The 14,760-nt window shown below is 38.9% G+C and overlaps 1 protein-coding gene across 5 annotated transcripts; it reads left to right on the top strand.

Annotated features, from left to right (window-relative positions):
• The first annotated feature begins 1,071 nt into the window (after positions 1-1,071).
• AGR2 (anterior gradient 2) lies at positions 1,072-14,378 on the top strand. 5 transcript variants are annotated; one of them, XM_011961733.1, is made up of 8 exons: positions 1,072-1,253; positions 4,408-4,553; positions 4,828-4,891; positions 5,012-5,064; positions 6,398-6,471; positions 8,518-8,581; positions 11,209-11,298; positions 13,233-14,378. In XM_011961733.1, exons 2-8 carry the CDS (start codon positions 4,415-4,417, stop codon positions 13,280-13,282), a joined length of 534 nt encoding a protein of 177 aa, XP_011817123.1. In that variant the 5' UTR covers positions 1,072-1,253; positions 4,408-4,414; the 3' UTR covers positions 13,283-14,378. The 5 variants fall into 5 exon arrangements, with proteins under 5 accessions (XP_011817123.1, XP_011817124.1, XP_011817125.1 ...); XM_011961734.1 differs by having other exon boundaries at positions 11,209-11,292; positions 13,233-14,376; XM_011961735.1 differs by having other exon boundaries at positions 1,086-1,235; positions 11,209-11,292; positions 13,233-13,550.
• The last annotated feature ends 382 nt before the right edge of the window (positions 14,379-14,760 follow it).

Here is a 14,760-nt window from a genome sequence, read left to right on the forward strand (position 1 = left end):
GGAATGGAACTGAACATTCCAAGGGTCTATATAAGGGCCTGCTAGTTTTAAGAATTTGCTCAAATCATCGTTTTCGAACTCCTGAAGAAATTATTTCTGTAAATTCATTTAGAATTGAAAGGAAATTCAGTATTTGGAGAATCAAAATTTTGCCCACAGAATTCAAGGATTTATTGGAAAAATATACATACTTGCAAATGTTTTTGAAATATTATGACCTTAACACATTTTAAAAAGTCATTTATATAGGGTTCGCATCCCATTCATTAACTTTCTGTTGTTAAAATTTTCTCCATTCTGAGATTTTAAAGACTGCACGCAACTTCATGAACAAAATACAGGATTAACATTTTCTGACAGAAAATTTAAATTCCAGTTTTAAAATCTTCAGGGAGTAATTAAATAATCTTGAGTGGAAAAAAAAATTAGTTGCAGATCTTAGTTTTTAGGTCTGAAAAAATGGAGTAAATGGCTTCCTGCTTGCGTAGCAGGAAAGTTTGCCTTTAAGTAAGAAATTATCTGTGAAATACCTTTGAACTCTGTGGAGGGAAGTTGCTGCATATATTCAATGGCAAGGTAGTTATTACAAGCTCATAGTATTAGGCTGTTTTTTTTCTAATACTTCCTCAGTTTTGAAATATTACATGGGTTACTTGATTTGTATTTTTTTCATACCTGCAGAAGTTAGGGTGCATTTTTTTGACAGGAGTGGGGAAGTATTGTAGAAAATAATTTTTTATCATAATGGAGTATGGCAGGTTATGTGACTGTGAGGATCAGAATTGTGAATCATCTCTTGTGTGTTTTCAAGTAAATAAAGGCAATCTGCCCATGGGGCAGAAAAAAAAAAAAATCTACAAACTACAAACTCCGTCCAATCACATAAAGACAAATCAGCCTTCAGGCAAATCAAATGTCTTCATTCAAAGTCTACCTGGATTTGGCACTCTGCCCATCGTTTCAAAACCTCTTAACAATACACTTCACAAATAGTTAAAAGCATGTATACTGAAAAGCCTACTTTTGCAATGCTATTTTTAAAAACAAGGAACTCTTTAACCCAGGGAAGATAATCACTTGGGAAAAAAAGAAGGTTCGTTTCTGAGTTAGCAACAAGTAAATGCAGCACTAGTGGGTGGGATTGAGGTGTGCCGTGGTGCATAAATAGAGACTCAGCTGTGCTGGCACACTCAGAAGCTTGGACCGCATCCTAGCCGCCGGCTCACACAAGACAGGTGGGTGAGGAAATCCAGGTAAGGCTCCTGACAGCAGCTTTAGATGGGCCCTTGCTGGAGTGAATTTTGGCCTCTGATTGCTATATAAAGTTGTAGGCAATCAAGCAACAGAGAACTGCAAGTTTCCAAGGGCAATGAAGTAGAATTTGGAAGGGAAATATGGAATTTCCACCAAAGGCTTACTGGGGCCTTTCTTTGGCTAGAGCTGGCACAGTGTGACGTTCCTGAGTTAGTTCAGAGAAAGGGTTTCTCCTTTGGGAAACAAAATTTCCAAGAGTAGGTGAATCCTAGGATTTTTCAAGCCTGAGACAGGGTCCAGGGATTTTCATCTGTCACCATCTAAAGCTTTCTTTCCCACAGGCTAAAGCAAAGCCCCGTAGGCATCTCCACTATGACACCTCAGCCCGGATTGTCCGCTTGGAATATATTATTGCAAATCAGAAAACAGTTTTCTTTCTCTTTTTGGTGCAAAGACATTCTTGTTGCCTCTGCAATCTTTAAATTCATGGGATAGGCTGTTAAAGGAGAGGGCTGGTTGCTTTCCTGAAGCATTTACAAACACGGACACTAAAATGTCTTGCAAGTTCATTCTTTGCTAAAGATGAGAAGACAGGGATATGGTGACGAGTAAAAAGTGCTGGCTTCACATAGTGTGTGTGTGTGTGTGTGTGTGTGTGTGTGTGTGTGTGTGTGTGTGTGTTCCTATGTGTGTGTGTCTGTTTGTCTCCAAATCATCAATATTTTCCATAGTTGGAATTGTGTTTTGAGGTGGCTTATGCAGGAAATTTGCAGAGCAGAATCTATTCATATTACAAAAACCCAGTGGAGTGAATCTCAGAAAGTCACCTCGGAGCAGGATGTTTGTACAGCAGGAGTTATATTAGCCTTCCTTGAGTCATCCTGCCATAAAACACAAGCAATATATCAATAGTTCCAACCTATAATCTTTGGAGATATTGCAAGGTCCTAATAGCTACTTGTAAAACAAGAACTGTAAATGGGCTAGGTAAATAAAAATGCTTTACCATCAATTTACTATTTTTTAGAATATACATAGATGCTGTTATAAATAAAAGGCAAAATCAAATGTTTGTTGGTAGATTCAAAGAAGTTATTTGCCATTATGTTTCTGAACCAACCAGTATTCTAAAAGTATAATTATTCTCATGTAAAAGTTCTTGATTTTTTTAACATTAAAAAGAAGTCTTTATACAAAGAAGGCTGAGAATTGTTGACTTACAGTGTACACTTAGGTTGTTTTTGCAAAACTCTAGAAGACAAAAGTTATTGGCATTTCCACATCTTTATGGGTATAGAAATTGAACAAAGTATACCCCTGATTTTTGCTTACATCTTTTCTGAGTAAGACATTTTGTGCTTATGTACTATGAATTAGTTAATAATTGGTCAGTTAACTACAAAATGACATTTCGATCTGGTAACTTAGCAATACCGTTAAAAAAAAAAAATCAGCTAATGCTTAGCAAAGGTTTCCACTCAAGATATTAGATTATGAAAAACTTCCCGCTTAACAATAGTCATTCCTTGCAGAGTTTATTTGACTTCATTCAGAACCATTCACCAATACTAGAGTTAGGTGCTATGGTTTCATATCTCCTTTTTAGCACTTTCAGTGTTTGGTTTTATCAGAATCCCAAATCTCCAGCCTTTCATGTTACAGCCCCGTGGACAACCTAGTGACTTGCTAGAGGAACTCACTTTGCTCCCTCCCCTCCTCCTCACTCATTAAACTTATCTTGTCATTTATTTTCCTGTTCATAGGCTTTAGCTTTTCCTGGGAATCAACTGTGGAATACCAGAAAGAAAAAGTAATTTAACTAAGATATCAGCTAGGTGTGGTGGCTCACTCCTGTAATCCCAGCACTTTGGGAGGCCAAGGCAGGAGGATCACTTGAGGTCAGGAATTTGAGACCAGCCTGGGCAACATGACAAAACGCCATCTCTACTAAAAAATACAAAAACATAGCCAAGTATGGGGGCACCTGCCTGTAGTCCTAGCTCCTTGGGAGGCTGAGGAGGGAGGATCACTTGAACCCAGAAGGTGGAGGTTGCAGTGAGCCAAGATTGTGCCACTGCACTCCAGCCTGGGCAACACAGTGAGACCTTGTCTCCAAAAAAAGTAAATGTAAATTTCCTTAGCTACTAGAGTACATACATCTATTTTCTTAAAATATAACTATATTATTTCTATATAGATGTATATCTATATAGATAACTCTATAGCTATAGAGATCTTTATCTTTTTGTCTGTATCTATGTGGATCAATAGACAGCTATCCATACTATATACAGACAGTCCCAACTTACAGTAGTTTGACTTAATTTTTTGACTTTATGATGGTGCAAAAGCAATACACATTCAGTAGAAACTGTATTTCAAGTATCCATATAACCATTCTGGTTTTTACTTCTAATACAGTATTCATAAAAATTCCTTGAGATATTCAACAGTTTACTATAAAATGGGCTTTGTGTTGGATGTCTTTTCCCAACCGCAAGCTAATGTGAGTGTTCTGAGCACGTTTAAGGCAGGTTCAGCTGTGGTGGTCGTTAGGTTAGGTGTATTACAGTAGTTCCCCCATTATCTGTGGGGGTTATGGTCCATAACCCTCAGGGGATGCCTGAAACCACAGATTAGTACCAAACACTACATATGCTATGTTTTTTCCTATACATACATATCTATGATAAAGTTGAAATTATAAATTAAGCACAATAAGAGATTAACAAGAGCTAATAATAAAACAGAACAATTACAACAGTATCTTATAACAAATGTTAGGTGAATTTGCTCTCTCTCTCAAAATATCTTATTGCGCTGTGCTCACCTATTTTGGATGCAGTTGACCATGGATAGCTGAAACCTCAGAAAGTAAAACCCTGGGAAAGGAGACACTACTCTGAATGCATTTTGACTTACAATATTTTCAGCTAACAGTGGGTTTATTGGAACATTACTCGATTATAAGTCAAAGACCACCTGTATTCTTAGGAAAATCCCATGGAACAGAGCTGTTTACTCCAATCTCATATGTCCAGTCTCAGCAGAGCCTCAGTTTCTGGTATATTCCACCGTTGTGGGGCAACTTGCAGACCCTGAAGACTGCTAGTTCATTTTTGTTTACTGATTTTCGTTGGTTTTCCATACTAGAGTTGCCATGGAGAAAATTTCAGTGTCAGCATTCTTGCTCCTTGTGGCCCTCTCCTACACTCTGGCCAGAGATACCACAGTCAAACCTGGAGCTAAAAAGGACACAAAGGACTCTCGACCCAAACTGCCCCAGACCCTCTCCAGAGGTAGGAGTCAGCTTCTTGTTGGCTTCCAACTGCTACTTAATTGGAAAAGATTTCCTCTCTCTTGGTGCTTAAACCTGGTGCTAACCTGGTGCCAGGTTATTTTGGGCTGTGTTCCCTCTAGATATATCATTGTTTATAATTATTTCTACTTTCTCCAGGGGTTTTTCTTCTTCTTTAGTATCAGGTCTATTATCCCAGTCTTTACCACTGCTTTGCAACAGCTTTGGGTCTGAATTTAGAAAAGCTTCAAATATACTGATTCATTTCATTCTAGGTTGGGGTGACCAACTCATCTGGACTCAGACATATGAAGAAGCTTTATACAAATCCAAGACAAGGTAAAGATCAGGGTTACCCAGAGATCCCTCAAAGCTCTCAAGAGCACCACCTAGTGACATCTAGATATATGTGAAATCTTACTCAATAAAATTTGTCTAATCTCTCTTTGTCCTTTAAAGCAACAAACCCTTGATGATTATTCATCACTTGGATGAATGCCCACACAGTCAAGGTAATTTGTTCTTCTAAATATGATTTCCTTTACAGGCTTTTAGCCTTAGGGCCAGGGTTCAGATCACTCATGTTTGTATCTTTAGAACCACAGTTGCATTAAAAAAAAAGAATATTTCCTATAGTGAAAACATATTCAAAAGTGACTTCAAATATCTCCACGTTTTGTGATAACCATTGGTACATATTTTGAAAAACTAGCTTTAGGATTCATCTTCAACTTCTTGATTTCTCTTACAGTCCACATTCAATCCACCAGCAAATACTGGCTTTATCTTCAAAATATATCCTTAAACCAGCCCCAGATCCACAGGCATGAAGCCTGTGCCATCTCACAGGGCCCCGAGCTTAGAAGGTTCCCACACTTGGTTTAAACTCTGCTGTCATTGTCTTAAAAGCCTCAGTAATTCTTCAACAAGGGGCTCTACACTTTCATTTTGCACTAGACCCAAATCCAACCACTTCCTATGGCCTCCATGCTACTGCCCTGGTCCAAGCCAAGATCAGATCTTGTCTAGACTACCATAACAGTCACCTAACTGGCCACCCTACAGCCAAGTCCACACAGAAGCCAGAGTGAGGCTGGTAGACATAAATCAGATCCTATCACTCACGTGCTCAAGTGGCTTCTTATCACAGAATTAAATCCGGATACCTGACCACAAGCTATGAGGCTGACAGGATCAGACCAATGGCTATCTCTCCCCTCCTACCACTCTCCTCTTGCTTTCTTCACTCTGTCCAGCCTGGCCTTCATGTTGTTCCTCCCAAATCTGAGCTCATTCCCACCTCACAGCTATTGCTTTGCAGTTCCGCTGCCCAGTGGCCTAGCCCAAAATGGATCACTCCCTCACTTCAATGTTAGCCCCTCAGGAAGATCTGCCTGGACCACTCACAGTTTTTAAACCCTTTGCTTTATTTTTCTTCAAAGTACGTATCTCTACCTAAAATTATCATCTACTTATTTCTTTGTTTATGGTTTGTCTCCCACACAAGTATTTGAGCTCTATGAAAAAAATACATGCTTTTTTTTTTTTTTTTTTACTGTACTATCCCTAGTGCATAACACAGTGCTTAATACATGGCAGCCATTCAATAAATATGAGCTGGAGAAAAAATAAATGGATGAATGAATGGATGAATGAGTGAATAAAAAGCAGAGGTAGTCAATGCCATAGATATTACTTCACTAATCATTTGCTAAAAGGCCAAAGTAGAATATTGTATTTAAAATGCAATTCAATAAATAAATAAAATGCAATTTAACTTAAAATAGAACAAAGCTTTTAACCGATGCTAAGATGGATGCTTAATGATTTTTCTTTATATTATAGCTTTAAAGAAAGTGTTTGCTGAAAATAAAGAAATCCAGAAATTGGCAGAGGAGTTTGTCCTCCTCAATCTGGTTGTAAGTTTCCTTTTCATCATTACTAACATTTCTCTATGGCTCATTACTTGAAATAGATGATTCATTTTTCCTATACATCTTAGTCATACCGCATTAACTGGGATTGCTTCCAAATATCCCATCTCATAGATTAGAGAGAAGAAAAGATATTTCATTTTGTTAACAATCCATTTGGCATGTCTGTTTTTATTTAGTAATTAAACATCTCAGTTTGTCTGAAAAATTCTATCCTGTAGTCAGAATTTTTCTGTTGGTAGAAGGTTTTTGTTACTTGCTGTGCCCATCCCTCTATAGTCCTGGCTTCTCTACACCCATTCTTGATCCTGGTCACCTCTCAGGAAGAGATGGCTCTCTGGCTTTCCAACTCTAATCGTGCCTCTCGTGCTTTAGCTTTATGCATTCCCACCTTACTTCACCATCACCACCCCTCATGGTGCTCAAGCTTTCTGTCTCAGCAAGTTCTTTTTACTGTATACAAACATTTCATTTTCCTTCTAAAAGCAAGCCAACAAAAAATGACTCTACCTAGTCATATGTCCTTTTGAGCCCCACTGCCCTTCCTCTTCACAGGTTGGCTTCCTGAAAGAGCACTTCACACCAGTAGTTCTTCCTTGCCTCTCTTCCATGGGTTCCTCTTCCTACTCCTTAATGTGAGTGACATGATGAATCTCTACTTGATCCTTTTCTCTTTCCATATTTTGTATTCAGTGAACAGCTTCATCTACAACTGCCTTTAATCAATTCTGACACACTAATAATTTCTACATATTACCCAAACATAAAACAACTTCCAACTTGTCTATCCAACCATATTCCAGCTATCTTATTATCACCTTAAACTCAGAATGTTCCTCACTGCACATTAATCATCTTGGTTTGCGCTTTTCCAGTAGCTCTTCTTTCTCTATTCCCTATTTTATTGATAGTGGTACTGTGCTAGATTGGACTCTCCTACTCACCTACAGCATTCAGTAAGCCCTGTGCTTCTAAATTCCAAGTATTCCTGCTATTAGTCAATTCTCTATAAACTCAGGACCACTATTTTAGTAAGCCTCTTTCACTTTCCCTAGCTTACTGTAATACTGCTAAATGGCTCCCAGTCTACAAGATAAACCCTGTCTAATCCCACATGGCTGTCAGAGTAGTTGCTTTACAGACCAAACTGGGGTCACAGTGTCTCTTCTAACATCCCTCCAGTGGTTCTTAACTATTTCTGAACAAAGGAAAACACCATGGCAGGTGTGAAAAGTCATTCCTAAGCTGGCCCCTGAAGCAGCTCTAGGCACCTTTTCTCGCCACTGCCCTCATGCATTCCCCCAACTCAGTCCTTCCCCAGCACTTGGCCATAGAAGAAAATGCTCCGCCTGTCCTCTCCATACTCTTCCTCCTGCATGAAGTGTCTTTCTTTTCCACATAACTGACTCCTGTTCATTTTTAAAGATTCCTCCTTATCCACTTCAAAAAGTCCTAGTCGGGGTGGAATCTGCATTCTGAGCTAAATGTCTTCCTCAAGGCAACCACCAAATCTGCATATCCTACACCATAACATTTCACCCACTGAGTCCTCAATATTCATTTTCCTACCTGTATCTCTCAATAGAGTGTGCATTCATTAAAGATTAGCACTGTGCCTTGCTGAATACAGTTCCAAATAAAAATTGGTAAATGGATAAATGAATACTCAAGAAAATCCTGTATTTGTCTCTGTAATTTCTCTAGAAATTACATCTGCTTTTTTCCTTAATAACCTCTTATTTCATCCAAGATGTCTTCCCCAAACACAATAACTCCTTCCAAATTCTCCCTTAATTTTTTTGCTCTGTATCACATCCATTCAGCACTTTATCTCATGTTCTGCTCTATCGTATTTATTATTTCATGCTTGCAACTTGTCTCCTCATCTATACAATAAACTCTTTGTGGAAGAGAGGTACCTTATGATATTGTAAGATGCCTGGCCCGAAATGGACGGATTCTTGTATTAACAAGTTTGAAAATGACTGAAAAGGAAAAGTAAACTAAAAGACGTTTTTCTTTTTATCTTAGTATGAAACAACTGACAAACACCTTTCTCCTGATGGCCAGTATGTCCCCAGGATTATGTTTGTTGGTAAGTGGAAGTGACAATGAGATAACTCGGAAGCTCATACTAGTGCTGCCATCTTCCTTCTCTCCTCCCCACTGTCCCTTGCCACTTTGCCATGGCCCATGTCATCACTAAGCTCTAGCAAGGAGTATGACATTCCTTTAAGTTCCACAACATATTTTCTTTAGAAAATGTGAGCTTTTACCTATTTCCACACAACACTTTCTTTTCTCACGTGCTAATTGTAACTTTTCATCTTCTGCTATGATACATCTGATAACAAAGCACCCTATTCGCAATTTAAACATACTGATACATTTCCTCAATACAAGAGGCCTGCAAATATTTATTTTTTAACCCATCAAACTTTCACTTTGTGTATTAGATTTTTCTATCTGACATTTTGTATTATTATTTTTAAGAAAGTTAGGAATAAGGCTGGGTGGCTCACGCCTGTAATCCTAGCACTTTGCGAGGCTGAGGCCGGCACATCACTTGAGGTCAGGAGTTTGAAACCAGCCTGGCCAACATGGTGAAACCCCATCTCTACTAAAAATACAAAAAAATTAGCCAGGCGTGGTTGCAGAAGCCTGTAATTCCAGCTACCTGGGAGGCTGAGGCATGAGAATTGCTTGAACCCAGGAGGTGGAGGTTGCAGTGAGCCGAGATAGCACCACTGCAATCCAGCCTACGCGACAGAGCGAGACTCCATCTCAAAAAAAAAAAAAAAAAAAAAGAATATGAAGTGGGAAAAAGAAATGAAAGAAGCCACATGCTCCTTCCTGCCACTGGTACTTTTTTCATGTGCTTTTCCCACTTCCTTCTCTGTCCCCCAATTTCACATCATTAACTCCCCAATCATCATTCATTGACCCAGTCAAATCCCTACTACATGCTCTTGTGGCACCATGTCTCTCTTTTTAGTCATACTTTCCTCAGGTATAATTTTGCATTTTGGGGATGGTTATGTAATAAATCCCACCATGGACTATAAGCCCCTATGGCAGGGACTGTACCTATTTCTGCTCACCATGCTATTCCCAACATGACCCTGCAGTAGGCTCTCCATCAATATGTGCTGAATTATTCGATGATTGTACTGAGTTTGGCTTTGTTCAAAGTCATACTGATTTAAGGACAATCCATAATGAAATCTATCACTTACAAGAACGCAAGCTAATCATATGATTCACCTGTGTAGTTCATTAAAGTTTACACTGAATGTATAAAGCAGGGCAAAGAAAAACGAGAGACAGAAAAAAGGAAGGCTGAACTAAAGCACTAATTTTATAGGTTTAGTTTTGTTAGAATTTAGAACATTTGGCATCCTAACAGTGAAAGGGAATTTATAGATTGTCCGGTCATACCTTGTATAGGAGTTCTTTTTACAGCATCCCTGTGGAAGGGCATTTTAACCCACATTCAATTCCTTCAGTCCTAAGAACCAGCTCCAAGGCAGCTTGCTCTTCTAGCTCCGCAGCAGCCACGCTGACTACATGTTTGAATCACCTGGAGGATTTTAAAGATCAAGTTGTCCAGGCCACACCTCAAACCAATTAAGTCAGAATCTCTGGGGGTGGGACGCAGGCATCCGTAGTGTTTACAGTTCTCCAGATGATTCCAATGTGCAGCCAGGGTTGTGAGCTGCTAGTTGGGTATTTAAAAGGCCCTTCTTAGGTTAATTTCTTACAAAGATTGGACTGTGTCTTTTTATCCTCTGCACCAAACAGAAGTATGGTCGGTCTCAAATCTGGTGAATAAATGTACATCTGTTTCTTGTAATCTATGTGTCTGGCCTTAGTCCAACATTCTGAAATGACAGATTGCCCACTCCAGTACCAGCGACAGACTTTGCAAACATGCAGATGGTTCTCACATGTCCTCCTTGTCTCGTTTTCAGGGCACGTGTCCTAGGTTCTTTCGATTACGTCTCTCAAGGCAAGGTTTCCAGATCTCTCTGTATCCTCACGCTTCCCTTTCGGATGCATCTTAATTTTAAAATACCCCTTTTTCTCATTAATTAGATCACTTCAAGTTAAACATAAAACATGGCAAGATGGATTTAAATTTAGAGGGATATATGTACACATAAGAGAAGACCGATCTCTACTTTTAAAAATGCAGTTAATTAACAATAAAGTAAAATACAGTGAAGGTACTATATGTTTATTTGAACTTTGCTGTTAAGGACTTGTATTCCTCTATTAATTAAAAAAAAAAACTGTTTTGAAAACTAGCATTGGATGTGGGTTTCCAATGATCTAGAAACATGTAAACTACAACATAATCATTTCAAGAATTTAAAATAATTTTGCAGTACAGAATGTTAATGTTTTCACCAAAAAACTAAACACCATGTCACCCCTAAATACATATTAATCTGTTTTCAGGTTGCCACAGATAGAACAGAAGGCTTCATAACATTTTCCACAAATAGCACTGCACAGCTGTGGATGTTTCCAGCCCTGCATTTGCTACTAACTGCCAGGGACTGGGTAGTAGAGTGGATGGCTCAGAGCTCCTGTGAGTGCAGACACACTTCATTCCTTCACGGGACATGAATACGTGAACTGCAGCTCCCCGTGGCATTAAATAGAGGTTTTTTTGAAAACAAACCATTCCATTCCCTTTTGCTTCGTTTATCTTTGCAGACCCATCTCTGACAGTTAGAGCTGATATCACTGGAAGATATTCAAATCGTCTCTATGCTTACGAACCTGCAGATACAGCTCTGTGTAAGTGTGACCTTCAATTTCGATGTTGCCCAAGAGTTGAACACTTTTATTGCTGTAGTGATGGGACTAGAGGCTGCATGGTGAGGTGAGAGAGAGAGCTAGGCTTAGGGACGCCTCACACTCAGTTTGACCCTAACTAGCCTTGCATCCTCAGGCAAATCACACTCTCTTTCCATCTCAGGTTTGTTTGTTTTTAATCTCAATTGAAGATGAATTATTTAGATTAGGTATCTTTTTCTCTAGGAGAATTCTATGACCACATTACCTGATTTTCAGGTTTTCTGTTAGGTACACTAGCACACACTCCTTCTATCACAGAACTGAGTGTAATAATTGTAATAATCTGCATGTCTTAACTTTTTAAATAACAAAAGTGAAAGAATGTGTGGTCCAGCTTAAAATTAAATTCAGGTTCAATGTAAAGATCAGTAGGAAAGATGATCCAAATGATTGCCAAGAAAATCACCTTCCCTGTGGTTGCCATGAATGGAAGAGAGAGAGATGAGGTACCTCAATGCAAGGCTGTAGCTAGCTGTGACATCTGATTAGTCCTCTGGGAAGAAAAGTGGGTTTTATCCTAGGAACCAACTCTGATCAATTAGTAGTGGCTGCCTAGAACTGCACTGTCCAATATGTTAACCATTCACCACACGTTGCTATTTAGGTTAAAGTTAGAAATTCATTTCTCCACACTAGCCACATTCCAAGTGCTCAATGCCCACTGAACATTTCCATCATCACAGAAATTTCTATTAGCCAGTGCTGACTTAGAACGTCATTTTGTGAAGAGAAATGAGGCCATGTCTAGGAAGCAGGAGAGATCATCGTGGTCCATTAGCAACATTTCCAGTGTGTGCTGGACCAGGGGAAGCACATTCCAAGTAGTGTCAGCCATTCTTGAGATAATACCGTACATTTTAATAAGACTAAGCTCTTTAAAGGCAGGTGTCCTACACAGGTAATATCACAATGCCTTGTAGAACAGGCACTTAATAAATATTTGTAGGAAGAGTGAATAAGCAGCTGTTCAGTGCCTGTCGCGTGGACATCTTATTTTTAGTAGATCACATACCTCACTTTGATGAATTGCTGTTGAAGAAACAGTGACCCAGAGTTAGGGCTCTGAACAGTAGCTCCATTATTTGTTAGCTGTGTGACCTTGAGCAAGCTACTCAGCCTCTCTCTGCCTGTTTCATTATGTATATGTAAAGTTCTAATCATGTTTGTATGAGGATTAAATAATTCATGTGCATAAAGCACTTGATTTGCTATTATTTATATTTCCCCTACTTCTAAAACAACTTACAGTAGATGCACACACCTACTAATAGACATTGCTTTTAAACGTGATTTAAATTTACTTCTAAATGAGCCAAAATTCTTTTCTGCTGATAGAGCTTATTAAAGGAATATTTTGGAAGTAAGGATTGGAGATGAAGGATCTGGGAAGGAATGAATACAGTAGAAAACTAGATTGTCACAAAAGCCATTTCATATAATGTTTTTAAATTACAATATGATTACCAATTACTCACCTCATGATGAAAAAGCATCCTATCAGGCTGGGCACAGTGGCTCATGCCTGTAATCCCAGCACTTTGGGAGGTCAAGGTGTGTGGATCACTTGAGCTCAGGAGTTCGAGACCAGCCTGGCCAAAACCCTGTCTGTCCAAAAAATACAAAAATAGCTGGGCATGGTGAAGCACACCTCTAATCCCAGCTACTCAGGAGGCTAAGGCTAAAGAATCACTTGAACCCAGGAGGCAGAGGTTGCACTGAGCGGAGATTGCGCCACTGCACGCCAGCCTGAGCAGGAGTGAGACCTTGTCTCACAAAAAAAGCACCCCATTAAATAATGAATTAAGCATCCAAGTTTGGGGTTATTATATCGATATAATGTATGACGGTGTCTTGACTCTCCTGCTTTTATCCCCCATTAGTGCTTGACAACATGAAGAAAGCTCTCAAGTTGCTGAAGACCGAATTGTAAAGAAAAAAATCTGCAAGCCCTTCTGTCTATGTCAGGCCTTGAGACTTGAAACCAGAAGAAGTGTGAGAAGACTGGCAAGTGTGGAAGCACAGTGAACACACTGATTAGGTTATGGTTTAATGTTACAACAACTATTTTTTAAGAAAAACAAGTTTTAGAAATCTGGTTTCAAGTGTACATGTGTGAAAGCAATATTGTATACTACTATAATGAGCCATGATTTTCTTAAAAAAATAAATCCTTTTGGGGGTGTTCTGTTTTTTCCAACTTGGTCTTTCACAGTGGTTTGTTTACCAAATAGGATTAAACACACACAAAATGCTCAAGGAAGGGACAAGACAAAACCAAAACTACTTCAAATGATGAAGACCAAAGACCAAGTTATTTCACCACACCACAGGTTCTCAGTAGATGACTATAAGTAGACCTGAGCTTAATCAACAGGAGTATCAAGCCATGTGCTTTAGCATAAAAGAATATTTAGAAAAACATCCCAAGAAAATCATGTCACTACCTAGAGTCAACTCTGGCCAGGAACTCTAATGTACACATTTTCATTTAGTAAATTAAATTTTAGTCAGATTTTGCCCCACTTAATGCTCTCAGGGAAAGCCTCTCTCAGGGTAGCTTTCTCCTTCAGAAGTCTAATTTAGTAGAAAGGTCATCCAAAGAACATCTGCACCCCTGAACACACCCTAAAGAAATGCTGGGAATTGGCCTTGTAATCGATTTGCGTGTCAAGGTCCTAAAGTACCGGAGTGAAATAAATTCAGCCAACATGTGACTAACTGGACGAAGAGCAAAGTGTGGTGACGTGTTGATGAGGCAGATGGAGATCAGAGGTCACTAGGGTTTAGGAAACGTGCAAGGTGGTGGCATCGGGGTAGGGGAGCATTCTGCCTAACAGAAATTAGAATTGTGTGTTAATTTCTTCACTATATACTTAATCTCACATTCATTAATATATGGAATTCCTCTACTGCCCAGCCCCTACTGATTTCTTTGGCCCCTGGACTATGGGGCTCTGTATAACACTTTGCAGTATCTGTCGCTTGTCTTGATTAACTTTTTTTGGATAGATCCTTTTTTGAACAGATCTTTTGGCATTTATTAATTTTTCCAGGGATATATTTTCAATCTTTTCTATCTCTCATAGTGACTACTATCATTAGTAGGTGCTGAGCATATACTGCTGATTTAATGACATACAAATCTTCAGCAAAAATATCACAGGTTAATCAGCTCCCTTCTCACAAGTAGATAACTTACACGTGCTGAAAAAGGTAACACATTCCATTTACAAAGCTCTCTGAGGGATAACAAGAGGAAAAAGAGGTTTCCCTTCCATAAACAAATATTTTAAATGACAACTTCTAAGTGATTCAAGTTTCTCCTATAGTATAGCAAAATATTTTTTTCATTGGGCTCACGTGAAGTAAGATTAACTTAAAATGTATTGAATGGCAAAACATCTTAAC

The sequence above is a fragment of the Colobus angolensis genome, unplaced genomic scaffold, assembly GCF_000951035.1.
Source record: "Colobus angolensis palliatus isolate OR3802 unplaced genomic scaffold, Cang.pa_1.0 Scaffold568, whole genome shotgun sequence".
Classification (NCBI taxonomy): Eukaryota; Metazoa; Chordata; class Mammalia; order Primates; family Cercopithecidae; genus Colobus; species Colobus angolensis.

Bases quoted from the DNA above. Each gene is read 5' to 3' on its own strand.
- AGR2 (XM_011961732.1), top strand. From the start codon at position 4,415: ATGGAGAAAATTTCAGTGTCAGCATTCTTGCTCCTTGTGGCCCTCTCC. The intron at 5,065-6,397 runs GTAATTTGTTCT...TTTATATTATAG, and splicing joins TGAATGCCCACACAGTCAAG to CTTTAAAGAAAGTGTTTGCT. The intron at 8,582-11,208 runs GTAAGTGGAAGT...TTATCTTTGCAG, and splicing joins CCCCAGGATTATGTTTGTTG to ACCCATCTCTGACAGTTAGA.